This window comes from Papio anubis, chromosome 4 (assembly GCF_008728515.1).
Source record: "Papio anubis isolate 15944 chromosome 4, Panubis1.0, whole genome shotgun sequence".
Lineage (NCBI taxonomy): Eukaryota > Metazoa > Chordata > Mammalia > Primates > Cercopithecidae > Papio > Papio anubis.
Window position 1 is genome coordinate 55137432 of NC_044979.1, and position 18416 is coordinate 55155847.

At 35.5% G+C, this 18416-nt stretch overlaps 1 protein-coding gene across 3 annotated transcripts in view; it reads left to right on the top strand.

Moving 5' to 3' along the window:
- Positions 1–18416, top strand: part of RELN (reelin) — a 508320-nt gene that overhangs the window by 315756 nt on the left and 174148 nt on the right. For all 3 annotated transcript variants that reach the window (XM_003896435.5, XM_017957037.3, XM_003896436.5), the window contains exons 13-17: positions 684–796; positions 2133–2341; positions 3114–3242; positions 4558–4667; positions 14841–14907. In XM_003896435.5, coding sequence (XP_003896484.1) covers positions 684–796; positions 2133–2341; positions 3114–3242; positions 4558–4667; positions 14841–14907 — 628 coding nt within the window. The remainder of the gene's footprint in view (positions 1–683; positions 797–2132; positions 2342–3113; positions 3243–4557; positions 4668–14840; positions 14908–18416) is intronic.

Below are 18416 nucleotides of genomic sequence, written 5' to 3' on the forward strand. Positions count from 1 at the left end.
ATATGATCTTAGCTTCAAGTACCTGCTCTGTCATTCAGTGCCATTATCAGGATGATCGTAGTTGCTCTTCAGCTTCAATGGCATATTGTTTTTCGTGACTATAGAGTAATAGAGAACAAATCACTCTATGTACCTTCTAACAATCAAATGAGATACCAAATATAAAAATGAAAAATGTAAAACAAATTGCATTTAAAATACAAATAATATGCTAAAATATTAAAGATACTATGTGCAACAGTTTAACTAACACTACTTCAGAATTCCTTGATGCAAGAAGTCATAACCCTTGTTTTAAAACCATAGCCAATAGGTTCTGAACTTTGGTCATGAAAACCTCAAATTAAAGAAATAACAGTTTATTAAAAAGCAGAGCATGTCTTTTTAATGTGGGTTAGAACATGAACATGTAGTTGCTGCTCAAAGTAGACAATTATTTGAGTAATCCCATGAAGCAAATAGCTACTTTGGCCTTCACAAATGTCAAGTCTTTGATCTTTAGCATGGCCTACTTGAACTATCGTTATAATTTATTTCCTTGAGTCTGTTTACCTTTGTTTAGGGTTATTCTTAAGTGACAACTGGGTACTATAATGATTTTTTATTCCGAAACTTATCACTATATTTGATATGTTTATGGATGCTAGTTGGTACTAGCAACTTAAAATTTTTGTTTTGTGCAGGAGGAATTTGTGACCCTGGAAATTCTCATGAAAATGACATAATCCTGTATGCAAAAATTGAAGGAAGAAAAGAGCACATAGCACTGGATACCCTTTCCTATTCCTCATATAAGGTACACATGCCAGTCTGTGTGGCAAATAGACCACCTCAGACCACCCTGGACAAGCCCAGGTCAAAACTACAAAGACTACTCCAGACAGAAGATACATCCCTGTTCTGGCAGGCCAGAGGTCGCCAGATTTCTTTAAAAGTGAAATGGACATTTTATCATTCATGTTTTTTCCTGATACAAATGAAAAATGAGTTATCAGGAAGGAAGAGTGAATTACAGTCCATCAGAGACAGTAAGGCAGAACCCGATAATCTGACAGTTATTCTTGTCCCCAAGAAAGCCCTAAATGTAGCTCTAATTATGCCCCATCACACACTTGCTGTCAGTCATAATGAGTATTTGTCCAGCATTGTCTAGTGTCTTCCTAGGTAGAAGACACTGTAGAAGCACAGGTTATTATTATCTTTGCTTTTTTCTTTGCTAATTAGAGTTACCGATTTGAGGTTGGCCTTTTTTCTTTACCCATTGGATATAGAACAGGTGTTAGCTCTGGTTATTTGCAAACATCTTCAAAATTATGTGAGATACTCATCATAAGTTGTAAAATTATTTTTTGTAAAAGTAGATTTGTTTGTGCCTAAGCCACACCCACATACTCATTATTCGTTAGCCTTTTCTTCACACTGATGGTACCCTAAGTAGTTTTAAAAGCTTAAACACAGCTAACATCTAGCATCTCAGGGTTTAAGTTAGAAAGACAAAACAAACATCAAGGTTAAAATGGGAAACAACCAGAGCGAATATCCAGCACATTCCATGTGCAAGGGTAACCCAAGTTATACCATTTGGGATTTCATAAAGGACTATGTTTCCAGCAGTGGCAAGGTAGAACTACACCTGCCCTGGTCATCTTCATGCCTCATATCAAGTCAGCTTTGTGAGTTATAATGCATTGACTCATTGGCTCTTTTGTCCTATTTTCACAATACTAGTTTGGAAAGCCCTTAATATGATACCAATCCACTTTCAAAGAGGACTGATGATAAAGTATAAATGTCAAGTTGCCTTTGTCTCGTGCTAATTAAATAAAATGGATACACATGCTTAGATAACTCTTAAAGCCCTTATATCAGTTTATCTTCAGGCAGGGAGAGCCTAATCAAACACACACAGAGGCCACCACCTCGTGCACAGGAGGAATTCTGAGTCACTAAATTGAATGCTCCTTGAGGATAGCGTCTTCTTCATGAAATAACAAATGCAACACAAAGGACATTTCCTGGTGCTTAATAAATGGCAGTTACATACATGGTGTTTACTAGGCCAAATCTAGGAGAATTTACATGGATTAACATAGAAAGGATTATGAGTGATTCTGGTCTCCTTTGTTGGAAAGGTTCCATCTTTGGTTTCTGTGGTCATCAATCCTGAACTTCAGACTCCTGCTACCAAATTTTGTCTCAGGCAAAAGAATCATCAAGGACATAATAGGAATGTCTGGGCTGTAGACTTTTTCCATGTCTTGCCTGTTCTCCCTTCTACAATGTCTCACATGATACAGTTTTCCATCAATCTGGGATGTGGAACACATCAGCCTGGTAACAGGTAGGAAGCCCTTTTTTGTAAGTGTACAAAACTAAAAATGAGCTTGCAGGTTTGACTATTAAATAAGAGATAGTTTCTAAGTAGAGTTTTAACTGGATTTTAAGTAAAATACTCATTGATGAAATAACACACTTTTCCCAAAAGAAAAGTTCTTCAATTAATATGAGGGGTATGATTGGATAGATTTCAAGTAGGAATGGCTTCATTCTAAGAGCTTGATCTTAGGTGTCGGAGGTGTTTGCATGTGCTGTGGCAACCATCCATTACAACAGATTGCTAAGACAGAAAAAAAAAAGCAACTGAAAAAAAGCTTGACCTCCTGTCGACTGGTGACCCCCTAATAATAAGCATGGAAATCAATTAGCACTTTAAGAACTACGACTTCTCAGTTTCACTTGCCCAAGTGTTGCTCGTATTTTTTCTAAGAATTTTGTCGGTGTCACATTCACAGGATGAAGTGACAGTGTGAGACATGGTAATTGCCTTGCCACCTATCAAACTCAGGAGCATAAACTCGAGTTACCATTTGTTGTCTTTAAAACATAGTTTGTTTATAGCAGTAATTTAACTAATTGCCCTTTGAAAGCTGGTCAGACTTTAGTGAAAGACAAAACAATCATTTAGGGAACAGCATCTTTAAAAATTTTTACGCTGTTTTTACAGATGTTTAATGTACTTAACCAGAGTTGAAAATTTCATTTTTTTTTTTTTTTTTTTTTTTTTTATTTTACCCTTCCCCATCTTCTGTGTGTGCTTGCTCTGGTTTTATTAGTGTCAGCTTGGAGTTTTCTACCAACCATGGGCGTTCCTGGTCCCTCCTTCACACTGAATGCTTGCCTGAGATCTGTGCTGGACCCCACCTCCCCCACAGCACTGTCTACTCCTCTGAAAACTACAGTGGGTGAGTATATTCTCTCTGAGATATTGAAATACTTGAATCCGTGTTGCAGAATAAAAATCAATGAGTAATCCTGAAATTAGCATTTTTGTCATAATAGGTAAGAAACCTAACCTCTTTAAAAGTGGTCTTGTAAAAAAAAAAAAAAGAAGAAAGAAAGATAGTATATTTGGTAAATTGGATGCAAGATTAAAATTACAATTTGTGAGGCCATTCATTCTTTATGTACTTGACTTATATTTTGAATTGCATGAACTTAAATTCTATATGGCAGTTCTGTGGTTATTGCCAAAAGATTTATTGCCACAGTACTTTTAGAGAAATGCAGCATAGAAAAAATGGAAGAAAGTTAAGTTTTGAAATTGGACCTGGATTCCATTCTGTGTAACCATATTTACTGTCCCTGACTTTCCACTTTTTTCTGCATAATTAAGGATATATTATACCTCATTGGGGGCTATTAAGAGAATTAAAGATGATTATATAAAATACTTGCCACATGACAGAATAAGCATTATGAGAATAGTAAAAATATTTGCAAGAATGGCAAAATTAAGTTGGGAATTATTTTCTTTGTTATCCCCTTTTAAATGTGTGTAGGGCTAGGGGAGAGCAAAAAATAAAAGTAATTGATGCTAAGTAGCAGTACATCTCTGCACAGATGTCTAGCATAAGGTAATATCTAAGGTCTGAGTATTGATGGAAAATTTTCTTAAAAGAATGTATAAAAACTAAATATCGCTCACTATTAAGAACAAACTGACTAGGTACAATGACTAACACCTGTAATCCCAGCACTTTAGGAGACAAAGGTAAGGGGATTTCTTGAGGTCAGAAGTTTGAGACCAGTGTGGGCAACATAGTGTGAGACCCTGTCTCTACAGAAATAAAAATTTAAAAATTAAAAATTAGCTGGGTGTGGTAGTATGCTTCTGTAGTCCTACCTACTCAGGAGGCTGAGGCAGGAGCATAGCTTGAGCCCAGGATTTTGAGGCTACAGTGAGCTATGATTGTGCCACTGCACTCCAGCCTGGACAACAGAGCAAGACCCCATCTCTAACAATAAATTAAAACTTAAAAAACTTTTTAAATAATATAAAATAACAAATCCATTACTCTGGCATGCTGTGGATGTTTTTACAAGTTGTATATCTGTTTTAAAGATATAAACAAATTCCACAAGTGAATTTAAAGAGTTTATTGGTAAACTTTAGTGCTTTTGTAAACACACAGAAACTAGAGCATGAAAAGCATGTAAAATACATTCAAAAGATATGAACATAGTTGTGAAGATGGTTCTGTGCTAAATTTCTTGCAGGTGGAACCGAATAACAATTCCCCTTCCTAATGCAGCACTAACCCGGAACACCAGGATTCGCTGGAGACAAGCAGGACCAATCCTTGGAAACATGTGGGCAATTGATAATGGTTAGTGTTTATGCCTGTCATAATCACATGCCATTGATGTAGAGTCTTCCTGTGCTTTTGTTTGTCAGCACAGACTTAATCACATTTCTAAGTCATGGTCTTGCAATTCATTAAACACCCTTTCTTCCATTTCTCCTTTGCATTCTGTTAGAAGCCCAGGGATGTGCAATCAGAAAAAAAAAAAAAAAAAAGCCAATGGAGTCAGCAGTATTAGATGCTAGAATGTTTCAACATACATAAATAAAAGATGCATAAAACCTTGAAACTGAAATTCACAGTTGATGACAAGGGATATCCTAACATTTTCTTTGAATGTTGTATGCAAAATTAACATAAATACTTACCATACTGCATGTATTAAAATAAGACCCATTCTTCTCTTAGTAACTACCACAACATCTGGAATGCTTTTCTTTTACATGCAGACAACACACAGAAGGAAACATCATCTCTAAAAAAACTAGTGAAACTTTTACCTCCTTTTCAGAAAATAGTATAGAAAGAAAACTTGGATATATACCTTTTTTAAATCTTTTATCTTTCTTTCAGTTTCAAGTGAATTTTTGGAATTTTGCATCATTTTAAAGCTGATACCACTTATGACAATGACAGAAGATATTTTAAGCTCTGGGGTTGCATGTCTGTACATTTCTTATACTTGTTATTAGTCACCAACTCTTTGGTTTTTGTCTTTCTTTTTATGGATTCAGTGGATACAAATGTAGTTTTGTATATGAGTATATTGCATAGTGGTGAAGTCTGGACTTTTAGTGTAACTATCACCCAAATAGAATACAAGGTAATTTCTCATCCCTCGCCCCCCTTCCGCCCTCCCACCTTTCTGAGTCTCCAGTGCCTATTATTCTACTGTCTATGTCCATGTGTACACATTATTTAGCTCCCACTTATAAGTGAGAGCATGTGGTCTACAACTTTCTAAGTAATATCACTTAGGATAATGGCCTCCAATTCCAGCTATGTTGCAGCAAAAGACACGATTTCATTCTTTTTCATGGCTGAGTAGTATTCCATGGTGTGTTTGTGTGTGTGACATATTCTTTGGTCACCCATTAATGGACATTTGCATGGATTCCATGACTGTGCTATTATGAACAGCACTGCAATAAACATACAAGTGCAGATTTCCCTTTAATATATTGATTTCTTTTTCTTTGGATAGATACTCAGTAGTGAGGTTGCTGGATCAAATGGTAGTTCTAGTTTTCATTCTTTGAGAGATCTCTATTCTGTTTTCCAAAGGTTTTCCTAATTTAAATTCCCACCAACAGTGTATAAGAGTTTCCTTTTCCCTCACATCCTCACCAGTATCTGTTATTTTTTTACTTTTTAAGGATACCCATTCTGATTGGTGTAAGATGGTATCTCATTGTGGTTTTAATGTGTGTTTTTCTGATAATTAGTCATGTTTAGCATTTCTATGTGCCTGTTGGCCATTTGTATGTCTTCTTTTGTAAACTGTTTGCTCATGTCCTTTGCCAACTTTTTAATGGAACTATATGTTTTTTCTTGTCGAGGTGTTTGAGTTCACTGTTAATTCTGGATATTAGTCCCTTCTCAGATGCATAGTTTGCAGATATTTTCTCCCAATCTGTAAGTTGTCAGTTCACTCTGTTCATTATTTCTTTTACTGTGCAGAAACTTTGGGCTTAATTAAAGCCCATTTGTCTTTTTGTTTTTGTTGTCTGTGCTAAGGTATTAGTCATTAATTCTTTGCCTAGGCCAGTGTTCAGAAGAGTTTTTCCTAGATTTTCTATATTAATCCATTCTTGCATTGCTATAAAGAACTACCTGAGATTGGGTCATTTATAAAGAAAAGCGGTTTAGTTGTCTCACAGTTACATGGGCTGTACAGGAAGCATGGCTAGGAGATCTCAGGAAACTTAACAATCATGGCAGAAGGCCAAAGGGAAGCAGGCACGTTTTACATGGCCAGAGAAGAAGGAAGAGAGAGTGAAGCGCGAGGTGCTACACACTTTTAACCAAACAAATCTTGTGAGAACTCACTATCACAAGAACAGCAAGGGGGAAATCCACCTCCATGATCCAGTCATCTCCCACTAGGCCCCTCCTCCAATATTGGGAGCTACAATTTGACATGAGATTTGAGCAGAGACACAAATCCAAACCATATCAGTTTTCTTCTAGGATTTTTATAGTTTCATATCTTACATTTAAATATTTATTCCATCTTGAGTTAATTTTTGTATATGATAAGAGGTATGGGTCCAGTTTCATTCTTCTGCAAATTGCCATCCAATTTTCCCATTTATTATTAATTTTCCCAGCACTATTTATTGAATAGGGTGTTCTTTCCGTAGTGTATGTTTTTTTTTTGAAAATTGTTGAAGATCAGTTGGCTGTCTGTAAGTGGCATTATTCTGGGCTCTCTATTCTGTTTCATTGATGTATGTGTCTATTTTTATACCAGTACCATCCAGTTTTGGTTACTATAGCCTTGTAGTATAATTTGAAGTGAGGTAATGGGATGCCTCTAGCTTTGTTCTTTTTGCTTAGGATTGCTTTGGCTATTCACTTTCCTTTGGTTCCATATGAGTTTTAGGATTGTTTTTCCTAATTCTGTGAAAAATGACATTGGTATTCTGATAGGAATTGCATTGAAGCTGTAGATTGCTTTGGGCAGTGTGATCATTTTAATGATATTGGTTCTTCTAATCTATGAGTATAGGATGTTTCTCCATTTGTTTTTGTCCTACAGTTTTTTTTCATCAGTGTTTCATAGTTTCTCTTGTAGAGATCATTCACCTCCTTGGGTAAAATTATTCCTAGGTATTTTGTTTATAGCTATTGTAAATGGGATTGATGTCTTGATTTTATCCTCCATTTATTATCAATATATAGAAATGTTCCTGATTTTTGTACATTGATTTTATATCCTGAACCTTTACTGAAGTCATTTGTCAACTCTAGGAGTCTTTGAGAGGAGTTTTTAGGATTTTTTAGGTATAAGATCATATCATAACCAGAGATAATTCGACTTTATATTTTCAAATTTGTGTGCCTTTTATTTCTTTCTCTTGCCTGCTTGCTCTAGATAGTATTCGCAGTACTATATTGAATAGGAGTGGTGAAAGTGGGAATCCTCATCCTGTTCCAGTTCTTAGAGGGAATACTTTGACTTTTTCCCCATTCCATATGATGTTGGCTTTGGGTTTGTTATATACAGCCTTTATTATTTTGAAGTATGTTCTGGCTACACCTAGTTTGTTGAGGGTTTTTATCATGAAAGGATGCTGAATTTTATCAAATGCTTTTCTGTATCTATTAAGATCATTTTATGCTTTTTGTTTTTAATTCTGTTTATGTGGTGAATCAAATTTATTGATTTGCATATGTTGAGCCATCCTTGCATCCCTGGAATGAAACCCACTTGGTCATGTTGTATTATCTTTTAGATGTGCTGTTGGATTCAGTTTGCTAATATTTTGTGAAGGATTTTTTCATCTGTGTTCATGAGGGATATTGGTCTGCAGTTTTTCTTTTTTGTTGTGTACTTGCCTGGCTTTGGTTTGGGTTTATATTGACTTCATAGAAAGAGTTACGAAGGATTCCCTCCTCCTCAGTTTTTGGAACAGTTTTAGTAGGATTGGTACCAGTTCTTCTTTGCACATCTTGTAGAATTCAGCTGTGAATCAGTCTCGTCCTGAGAGCTTTTATTTGTTGGGAGATTTTTTATTACTGATTCAGTATCACTACTTGTTATTGGTCTGTTCCGGATTTCTATTTCTTCCTGCTTCAGTCTTAGGAGGAGGTATGTCTCCAGGAATTTATCCATTTTCTGTTGGTTTTCTGGTTTGTGCACATAAAGATGTTTATAGTAAACACTGATTATCTTCTGTATTTCTGTGGTATCAGTTGTAATGTCTCCTTTTTCATTTTTTATTCTGCTTATTTGAATAGTCTCTCTTCTTTTCTTGGTTAGTCTAGCTAGTGATTGATCAACTTGGTTCATCTTTTAAAAGAACAGCTTTTCATATGATTGATCCTTTGAATTTTTTTTTTTTTTTTTGGTCTTTATTTCATTTAGTTCTGCTCTGATCTTCATTATTTATTTTCTTCTGATAGCTTTGGATTTGGTTTATTCTTGTTTTTCTAGTTCCTTGAGGTGCAATATTATGTTGTTAATTTGTGATCTATTTTTATGCAGAAATTTAAGATTATAGCCCTCTCTCTTAGCACTGCTTTTGCTGTATCTTAGAAGCTTTGTTATGTTATGTCTCTATTTTCACTCATTTCTTAGCTGGGCGCGGTGGCTCAAGCCTGTAATCCCAGCACTTTGGGAGGCCAAGACGGGCGGATCACGAGGTCAGGAGATCGAGACCATCCTGGCTAACGCGGTGAAACCCCGTCTCTACTAAAAATACAAAAAACTAGCAGGGTGAGGTGGTGGGTGCCAGTAGTCCCAGCTACTGGGGAGGCTGAGGCAGGAGAATGGCGTGAACCTGGGAGGCGGAGCTTGCAGTGAGCCAAGATCTGGCCACTGCACTCCAGCCTGGGCGACAGAGTGAGACTCCGTCTCAAAAAAAAAAAAAATTTAATTTCTGTGTTCATTTTGTCATTAACTCAAAGATCATTCCGGAGCAGGTTGTTTAATTTTCATGTATTTGTGTAGTTTAAGATTTCCCTCAGAATTAATTTCTAGTTTTATTCTACTGTCATTTGAGAAGGTATTTGATATGATTTTGATTTTTTTAAAATTTATCGAGACTTGTGTTGTGGCCTAACATATGGCCTATCCTGGAGAATCTTTCATGCACTCATGAGAAAAATGTATATTCTGTGGTTGTTTGGTAGAATGTTCTGTAAATGTTTGTTAGGTTCATTTGTCCTAAAGTCCAATTTAAGTCCAGTGTCTCTTTGTTGAATTTCTGTCTCAGTGATCTGTATGGTGCTGTCAGTGTCATGTTGAAGTCGCTTACTACTATTGTATATATTGCACCCCATCTATTTTCTTAGGTCTAGTAGTATTCTATGAATCTGTATGTTCCAGTGTTGCATATATATTTAGGATTGCTACTATATCTTCTTGTTAAATTGAGCCTTTTATCATTTTATAATAACTTTGTCTTCCTTTTTATTGTTGTTGATTTAAAGTCTGTTTTATCTTACATAAGTATAGCTGCTTCTGTTCATTTTTGGTTTCTGTTAGTTTGGAATATCTTTTTCCATCCCTTTATCTTTAGTCTATAAGTGCCTTTACCAGTTAGGTGGGGTTTTTTTAAGCAGTGTATGTGTATGGTTGGATTGTGTTTTTTAATCCATTCTGCCAATCTGTATCTTTTAAATGGAGCATTTAATCCATTTCTGTTCGAGAACTATATTGACATGTGGGTTTTTGTTCCTGTTATAATGTTGATTGTTATCTTGTTGCTTTGCAGTCTCATTTGTGTAATTGTTTTATAAGACCTGTAAGTTTTTTACTGTCATTTGTTTTTATGATGGTGAGTATTGATCTTTAATTTCTATGTTTAGACCTCCCTTAACATTTCTTGTAGGATTGGTCTAGTGGTAATGAATTCCTTTAGCATTTGCTTGTCTGGGAAAGACTGTTTCTTCTTCGTTTATGAAGCTGAATTCTAATGGAATACAAAATTCAGGGTTAACAGTTTTTTTCTTTAGAAACCTAAAAATAGGATCCCAATCTCTTCTGGCTTATAAGGTTTCTATTAAGAATTTCACTGTTAGTCTGATGGAATTTTCTTTACATATAATTAGACATTTTTCTCATGCTGATCTTAAGATTTTTTCTTTCATGCTGTCTCCAGATAGTCTGTTGACTATATAACTTGGTGACGTCCTTACAATGTATTTTTCTTGAGTTCTGTGAGCCTCTTGTATCTGGATGTCTAAATCTTTAGCAAGACTTTAGGGATGTTTTCCTCAATTACTTCCTCAAATAGACTTTCCAGAGTTTTTGCTTTTCTTCTCCCTCAGTAATACTTTTGACTCATAGGTTTGGACATTTTACATAATCTCTTATTTCTCAAAGTTTTTGTTCATTTTTAAAATTCTTGTTCGTTCTTTCAATCTGTGTTAACTTGAAAAACCTGTATTCAAGCTCTGAGATTATTTCTTCTGCTTGGTCTAGTCTATTGTTAAAACTTTCAACCATATTTTGTAATTCCTTTTTGTTTGGGATTTGGGTTTTCTTTTAAAAAATACTTACTTCTTTGGTAAATTTGTCATTCATATCCTGAATTGATTTTCTGATGTTTTTGTATTGGCTTTTACCTTTCTCTTGGATCTCATTGAGATTCTTTAAAATTAATATTTTGAATTCTTTATCTGGTATTTCAAGGATTTCATTTTGATTAGGATCCATTTTAGAGCATTAGTATGATTTTTTAACACTCTGTTTTTGCATGCTTCCAGAATTGTTCTGCTGCTTCCTTCTCATCTCAAGATACTGTCTCTTTTTTTTTTTTTTTTTTATTTACTTTCGTTTGGATGGAATTTTTTTCTCTTGAGGATGTAACTATAATGTATGCTGTGTAGGATCATTTGGCCTTGGTTCTTGGAGCATTCAGTGGCAAAGACTGTCTATGTGTTCACTGGTTATATATATATCCTTAGTGTAGTGGCTTTATCAAATGCTGATTGTAGTAGTGATGTACTGGGTATGAAGAGGCAGTAATTTTCAACCTACTCTTTTTAAATGTTTTTGGTAGTCAGCCATGGCACGTGCCTGTATTCCCAGCCACTCAGGAAGCAGAAGCAAAAGGATCACTTGATTTCAGGAGTTTGTGGCTACTGTGTACTATCATCTCATCTATGAATAGCTACTGTACTCCAGGACAACATAGCAAGAGCTCATCTCCCCAAAGACCATGGAAGCCGAGAGTCCAAAGAAGGAAGCTGACAAATTCAGTTTCTTAGGAAGACACACTTAATAAAGACTTACAAACAGAAGCTGTAGTTTTGGGAAGCCATGAGATAAGATGATGAATCCCTGCCTGATTGTTTGGTTTCTTATTTTAATTACAGGTAGATTAATAGCGTTCCTATTTTCAGAGAGCATATAAGTTGGCTGAAGGCTTATACTACAAGTAAGTAGAAAGGAAGAAAGAGAGGAGAAGGGACAAAATGTCAATAGCTAAGCAAATTTAGCATAGCCACTGATTTGAGGTCAATTTTATAAAATAGAAAAAATGTACACCCTTGTTTAATGTTGATTTTCCATGTCTTAATCAGGTCTCTGTTATTTTTTAATAATTTAGACATTGAGAAACAACTAATTCTTGAAACTGGAGAAAAACTTCAGAAAAGATAGTTTGCTGATGAACCAATATGAATCATTTCCCAATATGTATCCAAAACACAGACCAATGGAAGGCCCACCCTCAAAAGACCATATGAGTTATATGGATATAAACATAGTTAATTTGCAAAAACATCTAAAGATGAAGGGATTAAAATGGAGTTTCTTCATTGGTAGAACATTTTGCATAGCATTTTAGGTATTGCACCTGTTCATTAGCTCTAGGGAGTAGGCATTTGCATCTAGATAGCAGAATATGAGTGACTTTTTCTTGCTGTCACACTTTTTAAGGATTCTATAATGAACCTTTATTCCTTTGATAATTATCAAAGTGGTTTAGAAATGAATAATGAAAAAGTATGTGAGAAAATTAAGAGTGCAATGAAGCACATGTAAGCCTATGAAAAGAATGTTTCAATTTCCTAAAGAAGGCTGTTACAACACAATTTTAGCTCAGAAAGTGTTCACTACACATCCTCTGAGTTCCCATGCTTTGAATGGAATCATGCTTTGAGTAGAATGGGAAAGGGTAAAGATATATGGAATGCACATGGTTAGCAAGGTAGGCTGAATGCAAAACCTGGTGCAGAATCTCTTTAATTCTGTTATCATTCTATGTGAGTTTTTCACAGAAACAGGACCCACTTTTTGGCTTCTTTTACAAGGGAAGAAGAGGACACATACTCTTTCCCAAGAGAAATGTGTGCTTACTTGCCAAAAAAAAAAAAAAAAAAAAAAAAAAAACCCTGAAATCTCTCCCATTTCACTATGTAATTCCAGAATTATGTCACAGAAAAAAATAGAGAAAAATAGATCAATATCATAATTCTGTTAGATATGTTCTTCCTTCATGGCAGAGTCAACTTCTGCTAGTGTGTAAAGAAATTACTTCAGAAATTACCCTGAAAATCTTAGCTAAATGGAAAGTCCTAAAGCAAAGTACATTTCTTATCATTTTTAATATTTTTTCAACTTGACTATATTACTGATAATAGTGAAGAAAGCTATTCTATCCTATTCACACTCTTAGGAAACAAGAAGCCTGTTATGAGTCCTAATGGCTTCATCATAACATTCTTTTTTTTTTTCTTTTCTTTTTTTTTTTTTTTGAGACAGAGTCTCGCTTTGTCGCCCAGGCTGGAGTGCAGTGGCAGGATCTCAGCTCACTACAAGCTCCGCCTCCCGGGTTTACGCCATTCTCTTGCCTCAGCCTCCCCAGTAGCTGGGACTACAGGCACCTGCCACCTCGCCCTGCTAGTTTTTTGTATTTTTTTAGTAGAGACGGGTTTTCACCGTGTTAGCCAGGATGGTCTCGATCTCCTGACCTCGTCATCTGCCCATCTCGGCCTCCCAAAGTGCTGGGATTACAGGCTTGAGCCACCGCGCCCGGCCTACAATAAAATTAATTGCAACTTTTTTCATTGACTGGGAATGTCTTAATTTATCTTTGAATTTTTTATGATGGAGGTTTTTTGAACTATGACATGGGTACCCTATTTCTTAGAGCATATCTTCAGCCATAAAATCAAGTGTGCTGGGAAAACAATCCATATGCTTTTCCAGGCTGAAGAAGAATGGAGCCAGCCCCTTTCTTGTTCCTTGGTGCACAGTGGAGCACATCAAAACAACAGGACAAGAGGGTGTCAAGGAATACTTGACCTCAGTATGGTGCTGATTGTAACCATATAGTGCTGGGTACCTTGCTAAGCATAATATGTTTCTTTACTTATTTCCTCCAAGAAATATTATTATCCTACTTTAAGGAATAGGAATATTGAGACTTAGATAGGATAAATTACTTATCAGAATTTCCTGAATGAAGCCAGAATTTGAAGCCCGGATTACGTGACATCTGAAACCAATACCTTTAATAACTCAGCCTGCTATCTAATCTCTTCCTAAACCAGCAGTTTCCATCACCAAGAGCTTTCCATTGGCCTGCAATGCATTGAATTTGAATTACTCCACCTATTAACTGGCAGGTATTAAGTGCTTATAGGAGCATAGGCTACAGGAAAGTTTATTTTACAATAAAATTATTTAAATACTTTGAAATAACTACAGAACAGAAAAGAAAATGATAATGGGTTATAAATTTGCTTATGCCCAAAACACTGAGTACACGAGGTTTTATTGCATCTTGAATTTCTCATTAGTTTAATACCACTTTTACACCATTTGGTATATTATTAATTTTGCTGATTAACAAAAGAATTAATATATTTAAATGTGTTGGAGTCTGAGTATCTCAGAACCTACCATTCAACAATCAGTAGCCTTTTTCTCAGCATTCCAAAGATTCAAATTTAGGTTTGTAACATCCTATTATCAGCCAAGCCCAGCGTTTAGGAAAAAAAATCTGCATGCTGGAGAAAACTTTAGGCTCAACAACAGATTCTTAACCCTCATTTCCAGGAAAGGTAGATTAATATTTAGAAATATATGTAATAGTCATCCACAGTGTTATAGATTTTTCCCCTAATAGGAATGAAAATTATGGCATGACTTCATATTGTGATATGTCAGATTGGTCCTTTGTAAATTCTTTTTTTCTACCTAAAGAATATAAACTTTGTAGAATGTTCCAGGCAGAAGCACTAATATTGTCTAATAGAGTCTATTGAGGAATTCATAAGCTCCTATCTTCTTTGATATGAAATGTTAAAATCTTAAAAGGATTATCTGTGTAACTTGTAACCGTTTCAGTAGCTTTGTAACTAAGCACTTACCTTATCACACAGCACTCCATATGTCACCCTGAATTCCTGCACACAACATACACACAAGGGGCAATATTGCATGGATATTGCTTCACAAAATTGTACTGGTAGTGTTCTGTGTTTTTGTAATTATGTTCTTCTCTTTTCCCCCCACAGTTTATATTGGCCCATCATGTCTCAAATTCTGTTCTGGCAGAGGACAGTGCACTAGACATGGCTGCAAGTAAGCATCTTAAAATAACACGCTTCTCCTTTTGGATGTGTAATTTACATATTGAAGTCACAAGTCATTTAATAACCTTTTTTAGGATTGGGGGTCTTTTAAGATTAAAAAATGGATATTTCTAATAGAATTTAAGTGTAATTCAAATGTATTTTTAAGTGAAAATTAATACATTTTATGTTAGGCTAAATTGTGGACAAATTTAGCATTCCTCATGTGAATTTGTGAACAAATTGGAATTCCTCACAGCTTGATGGCTGCCTTTCCTGCCTGTAGTTACATCCCTTTCCATAAACTTGTTCGGGTGTTCATGAGTCACATTGTAATTCCCAGCATGCTTTGTAAATGATTATAAAAATCAGTAATGACCCATAGATCCAATGCTAAAGGAAACTGGACTGGGCCAAATTTAGCAGATTTGATAAGCAAATTCATCATCTTTAAATATAACTTAAGAATCTTGTTTACTTTTGAAAATCATTTGGGTCTTTAATAAATTATAAAGTATTTTACAAAACAATACTGTTGAATATGAAGTCTGAAATTATACATTAATAATGTAATATCTAATTACACCAGTGAATTATTTTATGTTTATACCAAAAAATGGATATTCACATTTATTATGTCATTCTTATATTAATATTTAATTATAAAATATTCTGGAAATTCCTGAAACCACAGGCAATCTGTTATAAAGATAAGTTTTCAACAGCTGATCATCTAGTCTACTTTTTCTTGTCCTTCCAACAAAAAGAGTAATTAATCAATTAGTTAATTTGTTAATGAGTAGAGAACTCATAAAAGGGCTTTGAACCTGATCATTTAGAAATTGCAGGCTGGGCATGGTGGCTCATGCCTGTAATCCCAACACTTTGGGAGGCTGAGATGGGTGGATCACTTGAGGTCAGGAGTTCGAGACCAGCCTGGCCAACATGGTGAGACCCCCATCTCTACTAAAAATACAAAAATTAGCCAGGCATGGTGGCATGCATCTGTAATCCCAGCTACTAGGGAGGCTGAGGCAGGAGAATCACTCGAACCTGGGAGGCAAAGGTTGCAGTGAGCCAAGATCGCGTCACTGCCCTCCAGCCTGGGCGACAGAGTGAGACTCCATCTCAAAAAGAAAAGAAAAAGAAAAAAAAGAAATTGCATGTATGAGCCAAACACTTGTTGACATTGAGATTAGTGTGACCCTCTTTTTAACTTTCTAACTTTATTTCAGTGATTTTAATTAACAAAGACATCACTCTGCCCAATGGAAATTTTTTATAAAATATGTGAAGAATTGAAAAATTTCCATCTATGTTTCAAAACTGAATATGCATCCTTGTGTTCTCATAAAACTACCAACTCCCACCCCAAAACACTACTCATTAGATCTATGAAACATTGGCTGATATTTTCCTCAAGTTGTTATGTGCATCCATTATCCATAACCGGATCATCTTCTTAGTGTATTTCAAATAAAATTAACATGAGGCCAGATAGTTTTGCAATTCCTGATGTTGTCCCGAAAAGTTTTGGGGAAAAAAAATTATCTAAAATGACAACTGCTTTTATTTTCAAAAAATAGAAAGTGGCATTTCTAAAAAGACCTATAATTACAGTATCTATATCTATAATTACAGTAGTTATACTTCAGACTTCATTTTATATGTATCATATTCCTCTTAGAATTAAGTGGTTTTATTAAGGCTACCATCTATGCCACCCATGGTGGATACAAACAGAAATCTAAATGGTGGCTTTACGCTTTTGAACATTGTTCTTTTTTGACACCATACATTATTCTGAATAGTCATAGTCTTTTCCTCCTTCTGAAGTTTTACAGAATATTTTCACCATCTGGAACTTTAGTATTTTTCCCTATTTCTAACAAAGTTTTATGTAATACTCATTGGCTTTGTCCACTTACAGTTGGGCTAAAAGTTTGACTACTACCTCCTTTTCCAGCACTATGTACCTTATTGAGTTTGAGCAAAATTGCACAGAAAAGAAATGTATATGTAATGCCACTTCCTTTAAACAAACCATTGAATCTGGGACCTTTGCAACTTTGTCTTTTTCTCTCCTCTTTACTCTGCCTCTGCCCCGTTTTACTGCTATTTGCTATCAAGATTCTACCCTCTCATGTTCCCTCTAACACTTTCTCGCCTGTGTACAATCCCAGACCTGGTTCTCTAAATGGACAGTCTACTAACCTGATAAGCCCAACCCTGTTAGAGATGCTAATGAGGAGAGAGAGCATTAGAACCCTTTCTTCATATGTGTCATCCATATAGCTTAACAGTGGGGTCTTTTTCTTGACATTACAGGGTGACTCTACTGCTAAATTTAAGCATGTGTAGATGCATCAGTAGGAGATGTATTGGGAGTCAGGAGAGACTCGTGTCATACTCAAAATCACCAACGTGGGTGATCCTGTTGTTTTGCTGAGAAACAGACTACAAAGTTTTTTTTTTAAAAAAAAAAGTTATTTTTAAAAAACTATCAGCATTATTTCTCAATTGAATAACCTTTGATTAAAAGTAGACTTTTAAAACGACTAAATGGAAAGTAACTCCAATGTGAGTCATCTCTAAATGAGCGCCAGTTTCTCCCAGTCACTTGTCCTGAGAAGACACATTTAAGACACACAAAAATGTAATTGCCCTGAAATGCACTCTGGAATAGATAGTCTTGTTAAGGAAAACTAATTCCAATTCGTGACTGTGGTAAAACACACTCAGTTTCCTGACTTCAAAAAGTGTTCAGTTTAGCTGATTTTAAACATTCTTTTTTGGAAACAACTTGGCTATTCAGTCTAAGTCCATTAGACAACATGTGAAAGAAGGCTCATCCAGTAAATACTGGCTTTCCTTTCATCCCCTTATTGATGCTACTTAAGATACCAAGACAACCTTCAAACTTCATGCTACAGTAGTTCTTAGCATTTTAGGCTCCAAATTATTTGGTAATCTGATAAAACCTGTGAACCTTCTCCCCAGAAAATCCAATATACATAAAACTGGGCATTTGATTTTAGCATATTTTTACATTCCATGGATCCCTGAAAGGCCAGCATAGACCCGAGTCTCAGCAGTACTGCCAAAGAAGAATACTGAGTCATGCCACAGTATCACTTCATTGGTACATTTGCTTTGTAAAGGTTTGTTTCAGATTTCAGCAAGCTTTGAATGCTCCCACGAGAATCCCCCACTCAAAAAGGTACCAATTGAGCAACCTTATAAATGTAGTGAACAGGAAATAGCACAGTAAAAACAAAGAATTTGAAACTATTTCATGATGAATAATCTCCTTAAAACATAGATGTTTCCATTGCTGATTCATCTGTGATGAGGTTTTCTCACAGATAGAAGGCTTGGATCACTCCTATATATTCTAGTCAGCTAATATAAATACAGCACATTCTCACATAGAAGCAAGCAGGTTGTTGGGGAGTAGGGAAAGGTTTTTTTTTTTCTTGAAGTGCCACTAATTTGGGAGAGTCCACTGAGAGGCAACGC